Below are 21,858 nucleotides of genomic sequence, written 5' to 3' on the forward strand. Positions count from 1 at the left end.
GGGATATATGTATTTGCACATACACATATAAATTACCATATGCAAAATTATGCATATTAGTGACTTATTTTATAACTATACATTATTTCTTTCTTTGAGAAACACGCCCTCTTTCTGAATAATGTGCAAGTGTCCATCCTAGAGAAAACCAACAGCGTCAGCTCTCCCCCTCCCCTCTCTGGGGCAGTCACCATCAGCAGCTTGACAGGCCACTAAGGTGTTCCAAGTCTGGCATGGAGTCACCAACTTGTTATCAACCTGGTGGGAGGACATGGATAAGAAGAGGCAGGATTGTGCAGCAAGTGATCTAATGACTTTTTGTCCTTTCTTTCATCAAGTTCAAGGCTGATTCGAAGAGAAATTATATTTCATGGTTACTCATGGGGGAGAGAAGCTAACACCTCCTCCAGATATCCACGATTCTTTGCCCAAACTTAATTTCAAGCTCTGTTGAAGACTGTGCTTAGCTGCATTTTAAAAAAATAAAATAAAATAAAAACGCATCAGTTTAATTTCAGAGGCAGACACATAAAAAGGAGAAAGACAGAATTTTGGCTGTGAAAACAGCCTGCTGCTTGGTTCTTTAAAATTCAACCCAACGCTGAATTTTTCCTCCCTCCCCTTTCTCCAGTGCTGCTGCAGATGAGGTCAGATGATGCATGGGACATACCTTGGCACGCTTCAGTTGAGACAGTTAATTTTTAAAAGCTCTATTGTCACCTTTTAAATCAGGAAGACCAAAGTTCACGAGACAATGACCACAAGAGCAACACAAATATGCTGATACTTGTTAGTAGTTTCCAGTACGTCATTTGTGTGTCAAAACAGAAGTCATTTAATAAGCTGAATAAGAACCTAAATTATATAAAGTAATTCCACTTGCACCCTAAGTTTATGAATACCTTATATCATGCATTTAATTGCTTTGTACAGAAACAACAGTTATCAGTTATTGTTTATCTTATACAGAGCTTGGAAATACTGCTTTTCTGTACAATTCATAGAATTCCCTAGCAGCACATACTGTGGCCATTCTGGCTGTGGATTCTGGGATCTGTAGTACAAAAAGTAACATTTATAACTTTGTATCATGCAGGGACAGTTTCCAAAGCTTAGTTTGTGAGCTCTGAGACATTAAAAAATTACCTCTTCATTCTTTGTGAATCAAGTGATTTTAAATTTTGATTGTACTTTAGCACTATAATTGAATTTAACTCAATTAAATTGCCGCCCAGAGTAGACCTTTAGTCTAGATGGGCGGGGTATAATGCTAATAAAATAAATAAATAAAATAAATACATATTATAATGCTTGTGGTTTAATTGCATTTTAATCTGCTGTTTTAAATTATTTTGTAAGTCACTTTGAGCCCCCATTCTGGGAGAAAATCAGCATATACATTAAAAATTAATAAATTCTGCTTATTGCTTCAGCTGTTCTGGACTTCTGCACATATTGTATAGCAAGCTGGGATTTAGTAATCAGCTTCAGCTTCCTAACAACTGCATTTATAGGTAGGAGAGCTGCTTTATGTCATAATAAAATGCATTAGTATTTTCTTTTTTAAAAAATCAGTTTGGTATCCCATTTGTATGCCTCTCTTCTATTTCGCTATAGTTATCAAGTGTTACCAAACATACGGGTCTCCCTTCCTTTGATATTTTGCTTGTTCCTCTGTATTTAAAAAAAAAAAATTATATATTTCTCAATTGACGACAAAGAATAAAGGGTTCTTTTTTAAAAAAAATTCCATCCGCTCTTAATGGACAAACCTAAAGAACCAGCGTAAAATAAACAAAAGCAGGATAAAACATATCCTATTAGAGAAAAATACAAGAGGTGAGACTTCCAGGACCACTGTACTCCTCTGCCAGCAAAGCTGTGCCTGACACGCGCTTGTGCAATCATTCCCCTCCCAAATGAAGAGGGCACGCCCGCTTGGACTTCAACCCCCAGCATGCAATGTTCGGGGCGGAGCGTTGTAGACATCTTGCGCTACCCTAGGAATTGTAGTCCGAGCAACCCTTTTAATGCAAAACACGACGGCGCTAATAAGGGGGGAAAGGGGCGTGTTCCGCGGCCGCCCTTGAGCAGAAGTGGGGTTCGCGTGCCCCCCCTCGGGAATTCAGGTGAGCGGTCCCACCTTTTCTCGCCCCCCCCTCCCGGGGCACACCTGTTCGTCCCTGGCCAGAGGTCGGCGGGCGCGCAGGTGGTTGGGCCGCCTGAGAGGGAATTTGGGTTCAGGGCGAGCCCCTTCTCACCCTTCCAAGAAGGGCTGGGCTGGGCACCCAAAGTGGACCTTTTCGACCTTTCTGTCGTACTCTTGAATTGCTCCACTCGCCCTGTCCTGTTCGAGGTTCCTCTGGACTTCCCAGGAAAGGCACGCAAAACTTCATTTTTATTTTTATTTTTTGGCAGGAGGGAGGGAGCGAGCGAGCCATAGAGACTTTTCAGTTAAAGAAGAGGTTTTAGCGCCGGGGTGGATTGGGCAACCGTGTGTATTCCTCTCGTCCTCCTGCGTAACAGGAGCAGTACTTAATACCTCGGGTTTTTATGCCATGGTGTGGAAATTTTAATTTAAAAAAGGTAAGCACGTTTCACATACACACAGGGCCTTTTGGCTGCAACGCCTAGGAGCACTAGTCTCCTCGATGCAAGATTTGAGGTGGGGATTGTAACGCGATTTGTTTATTATTTGAATTTCTGTCCCGCACTATCTGGCAACCAGGCCACACTGGGCGGCTAACAACATTGTAAGAAAGAATATTAAAAACACGATAAAAATAAATTAATACATGGTTAGGGAAATGCGGTTTTGCTGTAGTTTAACTTGTTTTGGAAGGATTTTGTTCTGTACAAAATAAATTTCCTTCCAGTTTTTTTGTTTTTGGTGGTAATTTAGCAATTCTCCACCCCTCACGTTATCTGGTTTTGCTGAGGAATAGAGGGGGGAAATTGCCAGGGTAGTGAACTATATATACCACACACTCAAAAATGTGCTTCATTCTAGAATTATTTGTACTTTACGAAATGGGCTTTCTAATGCTGTGCAGCATTGCAAGACAGTTGTAAACTACACTCCTACAATCCTAGCCCTACTCCATCTACTGTATATAGGAATGATGAACTGAACTGGACTTGCAAAGGGAGCCTTTTTTAAAAAAACGTGTAGGGACTCAGATTTCCACACAGGATAAACTTGAGCTGTAAAAATTGTGGTGTTTGAATAAAACTTTTTTTCTGTACTGGGGGATGGGGGAACATGCTGATTTTCATTCATATGCATTTCAAAAATCCAAAGGTATAGAAAAGACAAAAAAATTAGCATCCATTGTAAATTCACACTATCAATGAATAGCTGTTAGTTTTTAATGCTTTTTCTTTAATTCCACAGTATAGTTGAAGGGCAGGAGAGAGTCACCTGTTTTGACATCTTTTAAAATGCTACAGTATGGCATCTCTTTAAGACACAAAAATTGATAACAGTTACTGCTGAAAAAAATACCTGTAGGATTATGCATTGTGGGTGGAAACAAGAAGCTGGTCTCTTATCGTAATATATTGTAACCACACTCCTTTTTTATATTTGCTTTCAGTGGCCAGAATCCTGTTTTCTTATTTACACAGGCTCAAGTGCAGTGGTATAAATTGCAGCAATGAACTGTTGTTAACGAGTCACCACTTTTTTTCCTCATTGTGCATCAGTTACATGACTTAGTGCACAACAAGGAGTATAAACTGAGATTAATTAGGGTCATTGCAATTTGTGTCATGACACTTTTTATGAAATAAATCAGTAATAGGATTCTGAGCAAAAAATAATGTTTCAATCACTTTCCAGCGTATAGGCAAATATGAGACAGGCTTCTTGTCAGTGCACCTGCATATGAAATTTGAAAAATTGAAATGAAAATGCTGTCAAGCAATCCCTTTAAGGCAAAGTGAGGATCTTTAGATGTTATTGGACGGACTCTGGCTCTAGCCAGCATAGCCATTGGTGAGGAATGCTGAGTGTTTTAATGCCACAACACCTAGAATTCCTCTTTGCCCACCTCTTGTTATAGGAAAGGATGCATTTTTCATTTATTTATGTTTTAAAATTTTTATCCCAGCCATCTAATGACTCTGGGTGGCTTACAGTAATATAATGTAAACATATAAGAAAACTATATACTACTGTCAGGTCCAGGAGCACACCCAAATTGTGAACCTGATCCTTCATAGGGGACTGTAAACCCATCTAGACCATAATATTCCTAGGCATTGTTTAAATGTCATGGCATTCCATTGGAAGAGTCAATTGTTATGAGGTTGTATATTGTTAGCACATATAATTTCTTTTCTCATATTGCAGATTTAGAATGGAAGAATGGACAAAGATGCACAGAAGATGGTTAAGATTTAGAATAATATGTGAGTTTCATAATAGCATGCTGAAAATGTAAAGTACTTACCAAAGATGCTGCCTTTCTTACTGAGCTGTGCAACAAGAGCATACTTCTGCATTAAGTTGCTGTATTCATGAAATAAAAACTTTGGTGTGTCCTGAAGAATTAAATATTTGGCAGCGCTGACATGGTATTTGGAAGGAAAATGACTCGTTCTCAAGTTGAAAATCGCTGGTTCCTGGTTTTCTTGATAATCTTTCAAGCAATATTTATCTTAATATTGTACCGAGGCAGCACTTCAGTTGTGCCTCAGGATCATTTAGATATACCTAGGCCACTGGACTATTCAAAAACAGAGGATGTCTATACGAATCTCAGTTTGTACATTCGTGGCACAGATAACACCTCTATGCAAGACTGCACATCACAGACATTGATAAATGGTATGTATGGGGGAAAGATGCATGATTATTTGATTATTATTTGATAAGAATCCTTTTTCTGTCTCTGTTTCATTGTCATAACCTGATTTAGGTCATTGCAGCTTAATGATTTGATCAACACATGTAGGTTATATGTGAGGATTCTAGCCAGCATACAGCGAAGGGTGCCTCTGCTGGTAGAAGCTGCCTTTTCTCCTGCACTCTCATTTACCCCAAATATCTGATCTGTAGAGTTGGGAAACCCTCTAAAGCAGGCTTTGAATGCCATTAAGGTATTCAAAGGAGAGGAAATAATATCCAAACACTACTAGAAGCCTACCATTTGATTTACTTAGTCAATTTAGATTTGCAAAAGCAGTCTTTTTAATGTTAATTTTATATTAGTTATTTAGTATTTAAAAATATGGAAATTGAGAGCTTCTAGACTTTTTTAAAAAAATAACAAAAATACATTCTCTGATGCTTTTCCAATACTGCCATTGTAAACAAAAAATACTACTAAAACAAAACTGAACAATATTTCTCTTTCTTTTCTCATATTAAAATTCTTTCCCTCTTTGTCAACCGCACTTGCTTTGGCTTTGATCAGAGAATAGATATCCCCCCCCACTAATTTAATGTACAAATATTGTGATGTGTGCCAGAAGACACATTATTGCATAAAAGTTGTATTAAAATAGGATTATGTCTCATTGGGACTCAGTAGTTGCTGTTTTGAGCTACTTGAAAGGCTTCAAGGTGAAGAAGTAATAAGTGATTATATTGTAAATAGAGGTAGAGATAATAGTGTAAATAGAGATTTGTATTGTCAACCATAATGGAATAGCATAGAAATTATCAAAACTCATATTCATATTGGATAAACCTGTAAAAAACTTGAAATTCTCAGACTTAAGTTTCTTTCTCCAAAAATTCATACATGGAACATTGCACTAAAAACATTGCCCTAAAATCTGCGTAGGCCATGATCCTCAGTCCCAAAGGCTCTAATAAATATGTCTTGACTTGGTGCCAGAACCTAATGCCAGGGTTACTTTCAGCTGTTCCCTTGAATGGCAAATCTAGCTCTTGTCATTTTGCAGCTATTATGTACAAAAATATAGCGCCAAATCTATTGTCGTAGAACCCAGCTAGGGTACAGGATGGATTTGATTAAAATCATAATTTAGGTAGGTATCAGGATGGATTTGATTTGAATCATAGTTTAGGTAAGTATTCAATTTTACTCATGTGATTTCCCCCACATAATGCACTGCAACACTTGGGTGTTTCTGCATAACTCAGTCCTTGTAAAGAATTCATTGTGGTTTCTGTAGTGATCGGAGAATATTCTGATGTAGTTTGGTGACAAGATTTGTTTTCCTTTCCTCCTGAAACGTACGTTCTGAGCAAAGCTTAATTGTAGTTTTTATTCTGTTTGTCAAATGTGGTACAATATGTGATCAGCATTTGAGACTTTATGTGGAAGGCATTTAGGACTCATTCTATGTTAGTCTAATATTTTGACTGTTTTCTGAAGTTACTCATTTGTGTCATTTATGTATAGAATCATACTGAGTTTGGCTGGTAAGTTGGTTGTTGTTGGTTGGATTGGTTGTTTTTCTTTCTTTCATAAATTTTTCAGATCTGTGAAGGAGGTCTGAAGACACCTATTTTGCTGGTTACAAGTTGGGTCATTGGTAGTCTGGTTTTTAAATCCAGAATTGGACTTCATGAGCCAAACACAAATGGCAGCAACTGCTGGTGGTGGTCTAGGGCCCCTGAGCTGAACAGTGTTCCAAGACAAAGCAGTGTGGCAACAACTGTGATCACTCTGCTAGCCATCAGCTGGAACTGTCTGTAGAAAAGGCTTGTTGCCATAGAGATGGCTGGTAGGATACATTAGTGGTTGATTTCCCTGCTACTACATGGTAAATCAGCACAGTTGAGTCAACTAGGTTTGTAAAAATGATAGCAGATTTATTTCCATCTCCATTTTTATTAAAGTGGTGTGTGCCAGAACCAAGAAAGCTTTCAAAGTTGTGGATATATAAGGGGGGGGGGGAGCCAATATAATGCTCTGCATAGTATTCTGAAGATAAGGATAGTTGTTATGGTTGAATACCTGTACTGTACTCTGCATTTTTGTTTTTGGTTTGAAATAGATCTGTAGGCTTCCATAAAAATTAGTAAGCAGAAAAAGATAGTTCTTATCTTTAAAAAAGAGTAAGAAAGAGGAGGAAGGTGATAATTTTTCTTCATTTGGCTAAATTTTATTGATTATTGTCTCTTCCCCCCCCCCCAGATTATACATTCAATTTAAAAAAAACTTCTGGTTTATGAATGTGGGATGTTGTGCTTCTGCATTCATGATTTAAAATGCCAGAAAATGACCTGATATTGATGCACAAGTATTGTGCCTGCATTGCCAGCAAGAAAAAGGATGCCAGGCACTACATTTCAAAGGGCAACCTGAACGTTGACACCAGGAACAGTAGTTGAGATGGTCTACACATCAAGATGGTATCCTCTTATGCTCAATCCATTCATGTTTGTTGAAAAACAGCCATGACAATTGCATTGTGTTTGGGTGAGATGTGGTTGGTTAACTGAGGGAGGGAAAGGAGCTTCTGGGATTTTCCCTTACTTGGGGTCACTTTGTAAATGGTCTATTGGTTTGCAGAATCTGGGCAGAGCTGTTAATGCTAGGATATATTAGAGGTTATTAACTCATATGTTGCCTGCAGTAATGAAATTATAGAAACACACTAAGCTGCAGTAAACCCAAAACTAAAGTACAACTGCATGATTTCCTTGTGACTGTTGAAGGCAAGAGAAGGGTAGAAGTGTGCAAGCCAGGGAGAGGGCCTGTGTCTGAAGACAATCACATTGCCAAGGTAGAGTGGGGAGGGAAAGATATGGAGTTGTGTTGTTAATCTACTACTGCAAGCATGTGTTAGCCAAGAAATATATAGTTTTTGCCCGTTTGAGTCTTGATTCAATGCTGGTTAAGCTGTCAAGTTTGCAGTGAGATTTACATTGTTCAAAAATATTCAGTCCTTGGAAAACAAGTATATGTCCAGGTGATTTATTTACCGTATTTTTTGCACCATAAGACGCACTTTTTCCCCTCCAAAATGTGGGTGGGGAAGTCAGTGCGTCTAATGGTGTGAATGCAGCAATTTCGTCGCTGCTGGCCCCGTGGGGGGGAGCGTCGCAAGGGTCCGGGTGAGCCTTCCAGGACCCTTGCGAGGCTCCCCCCCCAAGGGGCCAGCACGAAATCGCCAGCTTCCACGTGGGTGAAACGTCGCAAGGGTCCTGGAAGCTCACTCAGATCCTTGCAACGCTCCTCCCACCCACGCACGGGCCAGCACTGGCAAAATCGCCAGGTTCTGGGAGTGTTTTGAGGCTTCCCAAGCCTCAAAACACTCCCAGAAGCTGGCGATTTTACCCCCCCCGGCCCCATGGGGGGGAGGGTGGCAAGGGTCCAAGGGAGCCTCCCATGACCCTTGCCACCCTCCCCCCACCCCCCCACGGGGCCAGCCCTGGCGAAATCGCCAGGTTCTGGGAGTGTTTGGAAGCTTGATAAGCCTCCAAACACTCTCAGAAGCTGGCGATTTTACCCCCCCGGCTCCGTGGGGGGTGGGGGAGGGTGGCAAGGGTCCTGGGAGCCTCCCTTGGACCCTTGCCACCCTCCCCCCACCCCCCCACGGGGCCAGGGGGGGTAAAATCGCCAGCTTCTGGGAGTGTTTGGAGGCTTGGGGAGCCTCCAAACACTCCCAGAAGCTGGCGATTTTACCCCCCCTGGCCCCATGGGGGGGTGGGGGAGCGTGGCAAGGGTCCAAGGGAGCCTCCCAGGACCCTTGCCAGGCTCCCCCCACCCCCACCCACGGGGACAGCGGGGGCAAAATCGGGAGCTTCCAGGACCTTTTCTGAGCCTGGAAAGGCTCAGAAAAGGTACTGGAAGCTGCCTATTTTGCCCCCTCTGTCGCCCGGGGGAGGCAGGGTGAGTCTCCAAAGGGTCCTAGAGTGTGTTCTAGGACCCTTTGGAGACTCACCCTGCCTCCCCCGGGGGCCAGAAGGGGCAAAATCGCCACCCTCTGGGGCTCTTTTGAGGCTTGGGAAGCCTCAGAAGAGCCCCAGAAGGTGGTGATTTTGCCCCCTCTGGCCCCCGAGGGAGGCAGGGTGAGTCTCCAAAGGGTCCTGGAACACACCCTAGGACTCTTTGGAGGCTGGCCCTGCCTCCCCTGGGGGCCAGAGGGGATGAAATCACCACCTTTGGGGGCTCTTCTGAGGCTTGGGAAACTTCAGAAGAGCCCCAGAAGGTGGCGATTTCACCCCCTCTGGCCCCCGAGGGAGGCAGGGGGAGGCTCCAAAGGGTCCTGGAACACACCCTAGGACCCTAGGGTGTGTTCCATAAGATGGACCTCTCCATAAGCAGATAATTTTTTTCCTGTTTTCTTCTCCTAAAAATTTGGTGCGTCTTATGGAAAGGTGCGTCTTATGGAGCGAAAAATACGGCATGTCATGGAATAGATTCTATTCTGTTTCTGTATGCACTCTATGTATGAGCATCTCATTAATGAGAAGAAATAACTTAAATTTCTATATTATTGAAGGTTAAGATCTGTAAGATGCTACCTGCTGCTTTTTAGAAGATTATTGTACTTACTATTTATACTGATTATTCAAATGTGGTTAGAACTCTTCTGTGCTCATAAGGGAAATTACTATTAGTAAGATCTATTTTTAAGGGTTCCACTCCTAGTTGGTGTGGTTTTTAGAGTAACACAGGCTCCCCCTTGTCATCAGTTTTTCAGAATTAATATTGATAATGAAGTTCATGTGAAGTTGTTTCAAATGATATAGAAAAACATATACATCATCTAAAATGTAACATTTTTATCCCTTGATTAATCCGTTTTAATTCAGTTGTTCTCTGCTCCCTATGTAGCATATCATTTTCAGAGCTTTGACCTTTCACATTTTAGCACCACTCTTGATATTTGAAGCGCCAAACATAACATCATGTACATAACATATATAAGCTGTTGAAATTTGAACTCCAAGGTAATAAATACACCAGTGCCAAAAGAAAGCAATGTTTCAGTTTGTTTCTCTTTTCAGAGTTGATAATGATATTTCTATATACCAGGATGGATTAAAATTGATGATTTTTTAAAAATGGATTTTTAAAATTTAAATTATGTTTTATTTAAATCAGATTTATTTCAATGAAATGCTTTTGGAGGAAAAATCTTATCCAAGTATACTTTTCTATTTAAGATACTTGTAGTTCAAAGTTATTTAGCATGAAATAGAGTTTATCTATGTAACATGAGGTTGTACATGCGATATTTATAATTTTGTTAAAGTAATTCAATTAATCGAAGTTATCCAAGCTATCATGCACCTTTTCACAGTAAAAATTGTGTAAAATAAACAAAGTTCAGGAAAATACCTTAATCCCATTGTTATGCAAATCTTTGTACAAACACGAACATAGGACCATGGTGTCCGCAGGGGATTGGTTTCAAACCTGCCAGCAGATGCCGAAAACCATGAATGTAGTGAACACTATATGTACATTGCATGGTCTCTGGGTCCCTCTAGTGGCCAGTTCTAGTAAATACACCTTGAAAATACATATAAATATGTACAGTATTTCAGGGGAAGGGAGTTTTTTAGTATTTTCTGGCAGCGGATAAGCAAATCAGCAGATTCTGATCCCGTGGATAGGGGATTTCCTACTGTACCTTAAATGTTATGTTTGAATATTGTTGGAAGAATGTTTTTTAAAAGATATGTTCTCTAACCACTTCAGTTTAAAAACCTTGATATTTAAGCAAATACAAGAATATGTATGCTATATAATGTCATTTTAAGTTAAATAAAACTATTTAAATAATTCTCTAAATATGAGTGATTAACCTATTAAACTAACATCAATTCTGACAGCTATTTTACTAATCTGACAGGTTATTATCCCAAATGTGAAATCTTCATCTGGTTGCAAATACAGTACCAGATTATTATTAACAGCAAGAATGAGTCTTTACATTTAAAAATCATGATTTAAATCAAATCCTGCCCTGCTATATACAGTACACAAGCTGTAATAGGATTGGATTACACTGTTCACAACAGTCTATCTGGAATTGTGTAGCCTTTAAATTTCATTTGCCAATTCATTCACCAGTGAGAATTTCATTTTCCAAATGATATTGTTTCTCAGCCATATTTTATTTACACTGAACAACTGAAATCTGTGGGTAGGCTAAAACTACTGCTGAGAGGTGAACAGCATAATCACTAATGAATTTTTCTCAAAATGGAAAATTGATTGTAATTTGTGATAAATTTGACCAGCTATCTTGCCCCTTTTCTAGGGTTTAAATGCAAGCCAGATTCAGTTTCAGGTCAGATACTGAAACTTGCTGACCAGTTTGCTTGACTAATTTTTATCCTGGGCATAAGTTATAAACTGTATAATCCATTAAAGCTTCTACATCCTCTTTCATTATCTATCGTTAAACCTTTCTCTTTGTGCCTTGGTTTTTTTTCTGATGCTAAGAGGAATTTTAGCATCAACTCATTTAGTGAGTTTTTACAGAAATAATTTCTTGAATTTTTACCACATTGATTTGTTTGTATCAAATCATATTCTTGGCCTTTGGAAATCCCAGTAAATAGAAGCCTACGGTACGTCTGCTAGTACCATTTGATGTTGCTGTATGAAATAGTATATATGTGTGAGAAAAAGTTCCTAGATTTAAGAGTGTGCCATGGCAAGGACAGACTCCTAGATGTATATATACCCCAGGGCCCCTGGTGCTTGAAGTAATTGTAATTTCAACAATTGTACATAGTGCTTTTTAACATTAAAATCATGAAAAATGATCATGATTCCAGGAAGCCTTGAGGAGCTGTCCTGCATTCATCTAACTTTTTCTCTTCTTTTCAAGGAAATGTACAGAACCAAGTAAGTTCAGTTATTACAGTTTGGAACTGTTCTCAAGACCAGTCGCCACATGGACTTAATGTAGTCTGACTGCAAATTATATTAATTTATTGAAGGAAGACAAGAAAAAGTAATCGTCACTAGGAGCTCATGAGTACAAGGCCCATTTCTGAGAAGACCAACCATAGGGTCTGGCATTTCATGTGAATTGACATTGCATGTTCATGTATTGATTTGCCACTAGTTTGAAACACTATTTGTATCCTTTTTGAAGTCTGGTATACACATGGAATTAACTTATAGGATACCATCTTCCATTTCATAATCAACATAGTAATTTTTATATAGTTTGGGTTTTTATATGCTTTTGGAAATTTTGTTTCTTTTCTCCCATTTTGGCTTCGGAGATACTGTCAGGCATCATCCTGATTTTTTAAAGGTTATATTGTTCTGCTTAGATTGATTTATTTTTATCCTGTGTCTGGCCACAAAGGCTTCAAGGTTGGCTCACAAAGGTTAATATATAATGTTTAAATTCAAGCAATATAGCAAAATACAAATCTATATACACAAAAAAGTTACACATTAGCTTTTTTTTGAAAATGAAAGATTCTCTGGCCAGTTATTGAGGTATGCTGCTGTCTAGTGTTTGAACAGAATTGCATTTCTATACAAGTTGTGTGCTGAATTGTAAAATAAATGTCTGTTTATAAAGTGATACCTTACAGAACCTTCTATAGAAATGAGTGAGATTGGAACACAAGTCCAAAATACTTTGCAATTTTTAGGCACATGCCATGGCATTATTTTTATCTGAAATAATACTGAAGCCCTGAAACTCTTAATTGAAATTGTTAGCAAATTCTCTTTGAATTTCATATTTCTTAAAGATCTTTGAATTTTCCCCACTTTTCCTTTATTCTGAATATTTCCCCATTAATTTTCCCCAATTACAACTTGCCTTTATTGGTAACATCATTAATCCTAGGTCATTATATTTATCTGATGTATAAAACTGAAATAGATCACTTGACTATACAGCCAAGTGTTATTCCTCACATGTGACAACACATTGTGGTTTCGCTTCCAGCTATTTAGGAAGTCAAGAAAGATGTTCTTCTGGTTTCTGTTTCTTCCTTGTACAATGGCAATAACAGCTTCCTTGAGCTACAGGAACCACTGGTTTGCTTCACATAGGGCTACTCTAATCTTCAGGGGATATTCTAGTTCACAGCACATCTATAACACTGTCCCCTTGGCTGTAAATCAGCTTACATCTGCATCTGTAATGTCCTTGCTGTGCTGGTGCAATGTCATCTTCAACTATGTGCTGTTATAGCAATTGGTATACCCCTGGCATATGCAAGATCAGCCCATGAGAATAGTAAATAGTTGGTCAGTGTATAACTCTGTAACAGCCTCTGGTATCAAGGCTTCTATTGATCATGAAAACAGAACACTTAATTTAAAAATGTTAATTAAAACTGTGACTCTACTGACCCCGAGAAGCTGCATTGTATACATAATGGAAATTGTAGTTTGACAGCCAACTTAAGAACTGATTCTACCATTACATTTCTTCTATAAATATTGAAGAAATCGCTATATGGAACTGGACGTTCATACAGATCTTGCAAGAAAGTAATTGATGAGCTTTTTTTTGATACTTTTCCAAGTCTGATATAATGGTCTTGTTCAGATATAAAAATCACAGGAGCTTCAGAGTTATGTCCTTTCTCCTTTCCATTCCTCCTCTGATGTAACTGTGAGGAAGTGCTTCGAAATCATGTGTTTCTCAGTTAGACGAACTGCAACTTGCTGTGATGTCTGTATCTGGACAAACTATGGTTTGTCTTAACCATCCTTCCCTTAAGCAGACCAGGTCTCCTAGAAACCATAACTACTGTATAAAGTGGCCTGTTTAGTAAATCACAGAAGGAGGAGAAGAATGGGGAGTCATAAGCTAAAACCTTATAGTTGTAATGCTAAATTATGTTTTAAAGTTTATGTCCAACATAGCCAATGTTTCTACATGCATTTTTGGAGAGGTACTCTCCCCCAGAAAAAAAGGCATTTTGTTAATTTCCAATCCTAAATGCCACCAGTCATTTTACCAGAAGGGTTTATTCCAATGAAGTTAAACGCCGATTATGAAACTAGTATTTCATAGTGGTCTGCTCTCTCCTTAACTTGCTGTTTTGTTTTCCCATACAGTTGGACCCTTAACCATCACCTTTGACATGCTACCCAGTGAAAAAAACATAATTGACAAAAATCCATATGTCCAGCTAGGTGGCTGCTATCGCCCTCAACACTGTGTGGCTCGCTATGGTACGGCTGTCATCGTACCATACAGGAATCGTGAGAAACAGTTGCGCCACTTTCTCTATTATCTTCACCCCTTCCTCCAACGTCAGCAGCTGCACTACTGTATCTACTTGATTCATCAGGTAGGTCAAACCAAAAGCATATTACAAAGCAGGTCCCACTGATGGGAGTAAGTCACAGTAACACATCTGTCTACTAAGTACTGAATATAGGAATGTATTACAGGGGGTTCAACTCAATAGCCTTATATTAGGCCCCTTCTAACTTAATGATTCTGTGATACCTGATTGTCTGAAAAGTCCATCATAAAATTAAAAGCTGTTTTGTTTGAAATATTCTGTGGAGGGAAATGTCAAAGATAATGCAGCTTTCCAAATTCCATGTCAGACATTCCTTCTTGCCAGGCATGGAGTATGCTGTTAGTGAAGCCTTTTTCAGCCTGTTGCTTTATGGTTCCTTTCATGAAACTAGTGCTCCATTCATATGATTGTTTGGTGTGTGGTTGGTTGGTTTGTTTGAATTGTTGACTAAACAAGCTATTGTACTTTGAAAATATCATTAGTAAGGAAGATAGTTCTAGGAAAAGTTAAAGGCAGCAGGAAAAGAGAGCTAACATGAGATGGATTAACTTGATAAAGAAGCCATATATTTAATTTATAAGATCTGAGCAGGTCTGTTAATAATAGGATATTTTGGACATAATTCATAGGGTTGCCATAAATTAACAATTTTTGATGGCACATAACAATACCAGTCACTTAGAGACAGGGAAGTTTTTTTTAAATTTTATTTCATCTATGTGTGAGTGCACACATGCACCTGCATAATATTGAAATAGTGGCTTCTACATTTTACATATTGAACTTACGCCCTTCACTAAGGTGCCTCTAGATTCCTGATTTCATTGGCCGGAATCTCTGTTTTTGCTCCCCGGAGCAAGTGAAAGCATGTTAATTTGTACCAGCGAAGTGCAACACATATACAACCACCATCTTTTAAACTAGCTGCTATATGCGGCTACCACTTATGTTATTTTACTTTCTGCAGAGTAAGTAATCCCATTTCAGATTCTGACCACTGAATCTTCACTTTTGAACTATAATGAATTTGGTGTAGTACCAGTATTGAAGATACTTGGAACCTTGGCTGAGAACTTGATTGTTTCCCTTGTACCTTTCCTCACATTGCATTCTTTATCTGTCTAACATCAGTGTCTTGCTGCTTGGTGATCAGCTATTCTACACTTTCTTCAGCCTTGTTAATCAATCTCTGGAGATCTTCCTGGTGTTCAGCATGCTTGTGCAAGTTGTTAACCCATCAAATTAATAATTTCTCTTCTCTCACAGATGCTGGTTTCTAAACTGTCTGGTTTGGTCCTTAACTGTACCAACACTATCAGTTTGGGTCAGAAACCTCTGTCACAATAGCATGACATTGCAGATGTTATGGCCAGACACTACCCTCTGATTACTTCATTAGTCTGTTTTATGACTGAATTACATGTTCTCTTTCCAGGCTGGCAATGGTCCATTTAACCGAGCAAAACTCCTTAATATTGGAGTACGTGAGGCTCTGAAAGATGAAGACTGGGATTGCTTGCTTCTGCACAATGTGAATCTCATTCCAGAGAATGACTATAATTTCTACATCTGTGATGGAAAATACCCCAAACTCATGGCCTCTGCCATTGACAAGTTTCTTTACAGGTAATGTCATATGATTACATTGTCTTCAATAAAGGAAGAGTAAATATTCTCATTTAAAAAGTCTCTTGAGATTCATTAAAGAAACTTGTCCATGTGAACGAGTGCTTCTTGGGAGAGAAAAATTGACCCAACATTGGCTACAAAGAGCTTTTTGTCTCATTTCCCCCCCTAAATCAGTAGTTATAAATTGGAAGGAATGGGTATTGTATTATAGATTGTTGTTGATATGAGCCATCAGGTCAGAACTAACATAGTGACCCTAACAGTGCTTTCAGAGTAAGTGAATTATTTAAGGAGTGGTCTTACCAGTTCCACACCTCCAGTAAGGTTCCCTAGCTGAGTAGGGATTCAAACCCAGGCCTCCTAGTCCATTATTCTATCCAGTACACATCATACTGGGCTTCATATTATTTTATACACAATTTATATTTTAATTGGTATCTGGAACTCCTAGCATCATTTTTAGATTTCCATTTCCTGCTTCTGTGTAATGGCTGAAATCCTATTGGTTAGCATAAGAAAAATTGTTAACTATCAGTGTGTTCTAGCTGATGTATAAGGAGTCCTCAGCATGATTCACAGGGGCATGCATGCTGGCTTGATGTGAGTGTGTGTGTATACTCCCAAGAATAATGGCAGGGATTTTTTATTGCCAGTTATGAACAGATTGAAAGTTATACATTTTCTTATGCTAAGCAATAGGATTTCAGCCAGTGTGTTCAAACTCACCTGTGTTGAAGTAGGGATGAATAGTAGAGTAACAAAGCACTAAGTATTATATTTTTATTTCTATTTATATTACTTTTAGTTGCTGAGAATTAAACGTTTCTTCATTTAATGTATAAGGATTACAAGAGCTGTGCAGAACAGTAGGGCCTTTGGAAGTCACTAATTCATAGGGTTGTCGTAAGTTGGAAGCAACAACAATATTCCACTGGCAAGGTATTTATTTGGACAATGCATTGCAGTATTTCAGCTTGAAATTAAAGTAATTATTCAGAAATCATTCATGTTTATTTGAATAGGACTAAATGTAGTTGGGGTCATAGCACTAGCTGTGGGATAGAAAAGAGAACAATACTGAAACTTGAAAAGTAAGTTTTTATGCACGCTTAAGTCTTAAGGTTACCTTTTATGTAACCAGTATTCTCATCATTTCTGCTATGGCATATGATAATCGTTTCTATCCCAATACAATAGCAAGCACCAAATTTGCATAGAGCAAATGCCATTGTTTGTGCTACAGAAGAAAAAGATTGCAGTCAAGTTATAATTATAGGCATTTGTATGATTTCTAAGGGGATAGTTGTGTCTACTCCACCAAAAAAACCAACCAGCAGTCTTCTGGCTTCTTTAAGACTATTAAGTTTTATTTCTCAAACTTTTGTAGACTGCAGCCTACTGATGAAGTAGCCTGCAGTCGACAAGAGCATGTACAAAACAAATGTGCCAATTCTTAAAGGTGTTACAAGACTTCTAATTCCATTTGTATAGTGAATCCATGTGTTCTTTGCTTTAATCAATAAAATGCAAGATTGTTTACAATCTACCCTATTGTTATTTTTTATCTCTAGTGTGCCCTATAGGTCTTTTTTTGGTGGTGTAACTGCTTTTAGCCCAGAACATTACTTGAAGATAAATGGGTTTCCAAACACCTACTGGGCCCGTAATGGTGAAGATGATGACATTGCAGAAAGGTACACTTGAACAGATGGGATTAAATCAAATGCAACTGTCAAGCTAAGCAAGACAAATATTCTTATGTTCTGCTTGTGCAAACTCATGCACAATAAAAAGTATAAAAACTATTATAGACCTTTTGTGCTATAGCATTTTATGAATCCTTACACATTGAATATAAAAGCTTCATATTTTGTTCTTATCATTCAGCACTGTTGATAAATTATGAAAGTTTAACTGGAAGACTCTACCAGACCTGGGCAAAGTGCGGCCCTCCAGATGTTCCTGAATTGCAAATCCCAACATTCCTCACTGTGTGGGCTAGGCCCAACTCTCCTTACACTATTGGCTGTGTGGGCTAGGCCCAAATCTCCTCACTATTGGCTGTATGCGCTAGGAATTATGGGAGTTGCATTTCAGCAACATCTGGAGGTCCACATTTTGCCCACCCCTGCTACAAACAATGTTTGAAACACTGTGTTCAAATTAAGAAAATTTCAACTCTTTATTTCCTAATGAGCCCAAAAGTTAACTATTAATAATATAAAACCACTGACAGTTTTGGGCAGATATAACATGGTAGGAGTCATTATGAGATAAGAACATCATAAGTACCATAATCATACTTGGCCACCTTCTGAAAGGTGTGAAGAAACTCAAGATGCAGATACTTTCTGAATCTAAGAAGCACAAATTGTTCTTACAGTGATGTAAGCCAGTACTAACATTGACCACTTAAGGTTTCATACATAGTCTGTGAATACTTTTGAGTAGGCAAGGAAAAGTTTTATTTTCAGCTGTCTCCCATGGTAGCACCAGGAAGTACAGTACATGGATGACTCGACCTGATTAACTACCCAGAATGAGCAAATAATTCAAACCTGAAAATGCTAGTCTGCAGGGGCACTGTGTTGCAGAAAATATTTGATCACAGTGGGACAGAAAGGCAATTGAATGGTCTTCCTTACAATGTGATGTTCTTGATTGTTTTACTGCACTGCAAATTTCTTACTATGTTTTCCTGTTTAAATACTCTGTTCTGAAATGCCCTATACTTTTGCTTTTCTTTTCCATTATATCTTTCATTTCAAAAGAATTCAAATCGCAGGAATGAAAATACAGAGGACCCCTTTTAGTCTTGGACGATATAAATCAGCAGATGGTAAACAAGTTTCTGGCCCTAGGAAGGATATAAAGTAAGGAAAGCATTTTTCATTGCTTGTTTGCATGCTAATTTGCGTGTATTCTTCATCCTTATTGACTGAACTAATTCAGTCATGTGGCAGTAGTGCAAGATTCATCCAGTATAATTAACTTTGAATCAAAATTTGCATCCTTTGCACTTTAAAATAATGGGCAAAATCCTGTTGTGCAAGTTTGCACTGGGAACATTTAATGTATACTAATTAAAAACTTCCTATTCCCCTATTTTAGGTTTTAGGCTTTCTATTGCCCTGAGGATGGGAGCCTTTAAAAGTAAAAAATTCACCACCAGATCACTGCTGTTGGGGTCAGGACTGCTGTCAGCCATTTTTTAAAACATAAAGCCACCACCCCATCCCAAGGCTCACTTTAGGGAAGAAGGGAGCCCTAGGGAAGATCAGGACCTAAAACAGGGAGATAGGGAGGTTTTAAGTAATAATAATTGCATGCCATCAAGTCAGTTCTGACTTACAGTGACCCTTTCTAGATAGAAAATACAGAGAATTGGTTTGCCATTCTCTTTTTCTGGAGGTGCCCTGGGACTGTATAGCTCGCCCAAGGCCACACAGGCTGGCTCTCCTCATAGGAAACAATGTGGGAAATGGGAACTCTCAACCTCTGGCTCCACAGCCAGATATCTAAACGACTGAACTATTTAATATACAATAAATGTTTCCTGTGCTGCTGCAAAGTTACATGAGCAGGTATTTACCCATTGTGTGTCTAATTAAATAACCAAACTGAGCAAAAACCATTAAATCATCAAGGCCTAGCAGCTCCAAAAACATAGTTTTTAGCTCTACACAGATGCTAAAAATGAAGTACAGTGGTGTTTGCTAGCTACCTCATCTGACTCAGAAATTTGTCTCAGTCTCATTTTTACAAGTGTCTCATGCCTTTTGAAAGAGGGAAACAAATTCTGTGTCCAGAATCCTGTTACTTGATGTATTAAATTGCACTTGATGTAGACCCACTGAAACAGTGGAGATTCATTCAGTGAGTCAACTCCTCAAGTTTCATTGATTCAGTTGGGGCTACTCTTAACTGTGACTTGTCATGCTAGCTTGTGAGGAGCAAGAGGATTTTGACCAGTGTTTGGGTTGCAGTTGTGTATCTCTTCCATTCCTAATCCCCGTTCTTATCCCTTTCCTTTAGGCCTGCTGAAGTGCACACTAGGAAAACGTGGAAAGATGATGGAATGAATTCTCTTGACTTCAAACTCTTGGCAAAGGAGAAACATACTCTGTATATGAACATTACTGTGGATGTTGGGGCTCCACCAGTGCAGTCTTCTCAGGATAAAAGAGAAGGGAACAAAACTTGAGTGTTGACAGTATTTGAATCGTTTGACATACTAGTATCATTTGATGACAAAATATTGCTAGGGTGGCGGCAAAACATAGGTGAGCATCTACTTGAAGATGTAATTTTTCTTATGTGAGCTATTTAAGCCATAAAAGAAATAAAACTACCGAAAATGAAAACCTTAGTGCTAGGCTGCTTTAAAAAAAAAAAGGCCGTACTTAGTGGTTACAGTCCTCCAGCAAGCACTGGGCTAGCTGGGGGCTGCAGGAAGTGACACTTTGTCACAGAGAAGGAGCATAATATCAAGTGACCACTGTACTCATGGAAACTAGTATATATATTAGAGGTGTGATGAGTTTTTGGACTGCACACCTCTAATATATGTGTATCTATCCTGCTGACCGGTAGCTGAAATCGTGTTTTGCAGTTTCTTTGTTGTCCCAGTGAATTCCTGGAAAGGATATCCAAGCTATGTCAACCAGACCCAGGCCTGACACAATTTTCTATCATTGGCTTTGACAAGCTAGTAGAGCTTGGTAAGTTTCAGTAGTTTTGGCACAGAGCTTCTCTCCTGCCATGCTCCACTTGGATTGTGTTGTAAGTGTCATAAAGTGCAATGTCTACTGAATCCTGCATTCTCTCCACACTGGTATTTCTTTACAAACAAGTCTTGGTCCCAGCAGATGTTTTACCAAAATGGCCAACCATCAGCAACAGTGGTGCTGGTGAAAACATCAGAATCCAGATTGAGGAAAGCTATCTCATGATATTTCTTGTTAAACTGATGTATTTTGCCACTGCTGTATTCTCTAAGCAGATTTTGATATTTGACCTGTTTCAGGCATCTCACTATAGAGTATTTTTCATTGGAAATCCAGTTATCCTGAGTGGTATTAAAGCTTTAATATTACAGTGTTAAGTGTTACATGTTTCAAAGTACAGGTATTGCTTTTGTAAAAGTATATTTTCCATGAACGTAACTAAACTCTTTTGCCTTGTGTAACAGTTCAGATGAATGGTTATCTTTTTAAAAGAAACTTCTCTTTCTATAACAGTGGGTAATACTTGTGGAACTTATTTTCTATGAAGCTTTAATTGGTGATGATGTTTTTGATATACAAATATATACAACACAGCCAAACCAGATATAACAGGGTAGCCGTATTTTTATGCATCTACCTTATTGTAAAGGTAGCTGGTAGCAAATGTAATTCTATATCTGTATCCCACTCAGAGAACGTGAACTCTTCCCTTCATGGATGGAAAGCTGGAATCCAACCATTAAATCCTACTGTATTGTGCATTGCTTGTTTTAAATATCATTACTGTTTTGCTCATATACGTATAAACTGTTATTTTTTGCATCTTTGTGCAAATGTGTTCATTTCACCTTCATCCAGAATTACTAATACAAGAGATTAAAATGTTAAATCAGCAGCATGTTGTATGGACAACTTGACATGGATTTCTTAAAGAGCGGCTACTACCGTTTCCCTGAAAATAAGCCCCAACCTGAAAATAAGCCCTAGTATTTTTCAGGATGCTTGTAATATAAGCCCTACCCCAAAAATAAGCCCCAGTTAAGTGAAACCCTGCCCTTCACCATTGTGCAGCAATCAGAAGATGACATGACTGTATTTGAATACATGAAAAACAAAACATACTGAAAATAAGCCCTAATGTGTTTTTTTGGAGCAAAAAATCATATAAGACCCTGTCTTATTTTCGGGGAAACACGATAGGAATGAGAATTGGAAATCCTATTCAAATACTCATGCATATTTTTCTGATAGGCCTCAATAAAATAGAATTAGAAACAGCAATATTCTCTTCAGAGCACCCAACAGAAGCCTTGATTTCTTTAC

At 38.6% G+C, this 21,858-nt stretch overlaps 1 protein-coding gene across 3 annotated transcripts; it reads left to right on the forward strand.

Annotated features, from left to right (window-relative positions):
• The first annotated feature begins 1,957 nt into the window (after window positions 1–1,957).
• Window positions 1,958–21,357, forward strand: LOC110074017 (beta-1,4-galactosyltransferase 3). 3 transcript variants are annotated; one of them, XM_072993795.2, is made up of 8 exons: window positions 1,986–2,129; window positions 2,419–2,586; window positions 4,355–4,831; window positions 13,986–14,221; window positions 15,615–15,805; window positions 17,380–17,502; window positions 18,580–18,681; window positions 19,844–21,357. In XM_072993795.2, the coding sequence occupies exons 3-8, from the start codon at window positions 4,576–4,578 to the stop codon at window positions 20,010–20,012; spliced, it is 1,077 nt and encodes a 358-aa protein (XP_072849896.2). In that variant the 5' UTR covers window positions 1,986–2,129; window positions 2,419–2,586; window positions 4,355–4,575; the 3' UTR covers window positions 20,013–21,357. The 3 variants fall into 3 exon arrangements, with proteins under 3 accessions (XP_020639489.3, XP_072849896.2, XP_078246100.1); XM_020783830.3 differs by lacking the exon at window positions 2,419–2,586 and having other exon boundaries at window positions 1,958–2,129; XM_078389974.1 differs by lacking the exon at window positions 1,986–2,129 and having other exon boundaries at window positions 2,153–2,586.
• The last annotated feature ends 501 nt before the right edge of the window (window positions 21,358–21,858 follow it).

The sequence above is a fragment of the Pogona vitticeps genome, chromosome 3, assembly GCF_051106095.1.
Source record: "Pogona vitticeps strain Pit_001003342236 chromosome 3, PviZW2.1, whole genome shotgun sequence".
Taxonomy (NCBI): domain Eukaryota; kingdom Metazoa; phylum Chordata; class Lepidosauria; order Squamata; family Agamidae; genus Pogona; species Pogona vitticeps.

Coding starts and splice junctions, on each gene's coding strand:
- LOC110074017 (XM_020783830.3), top strand. CDS start 4,576: ATGGTATTTGGAAGGAAAATGACTCGTTCTCAAGTTGAAAATCGCTGG. Junction 15,806..17,379: donor ATTGACAAGTTTCTTTACAG/GTAATGTCATAT, acceptor TTTTATCTCTAG/TGTGCCCTATAGGTCTTTTT. Junction 18,682..19,843: donor GGCCCTAGGAAGGATATAAA/GTAAGGAAAGCA, acceptor CCTTTCCTTTAG/GCCTGCTGAAGTGCACACTA.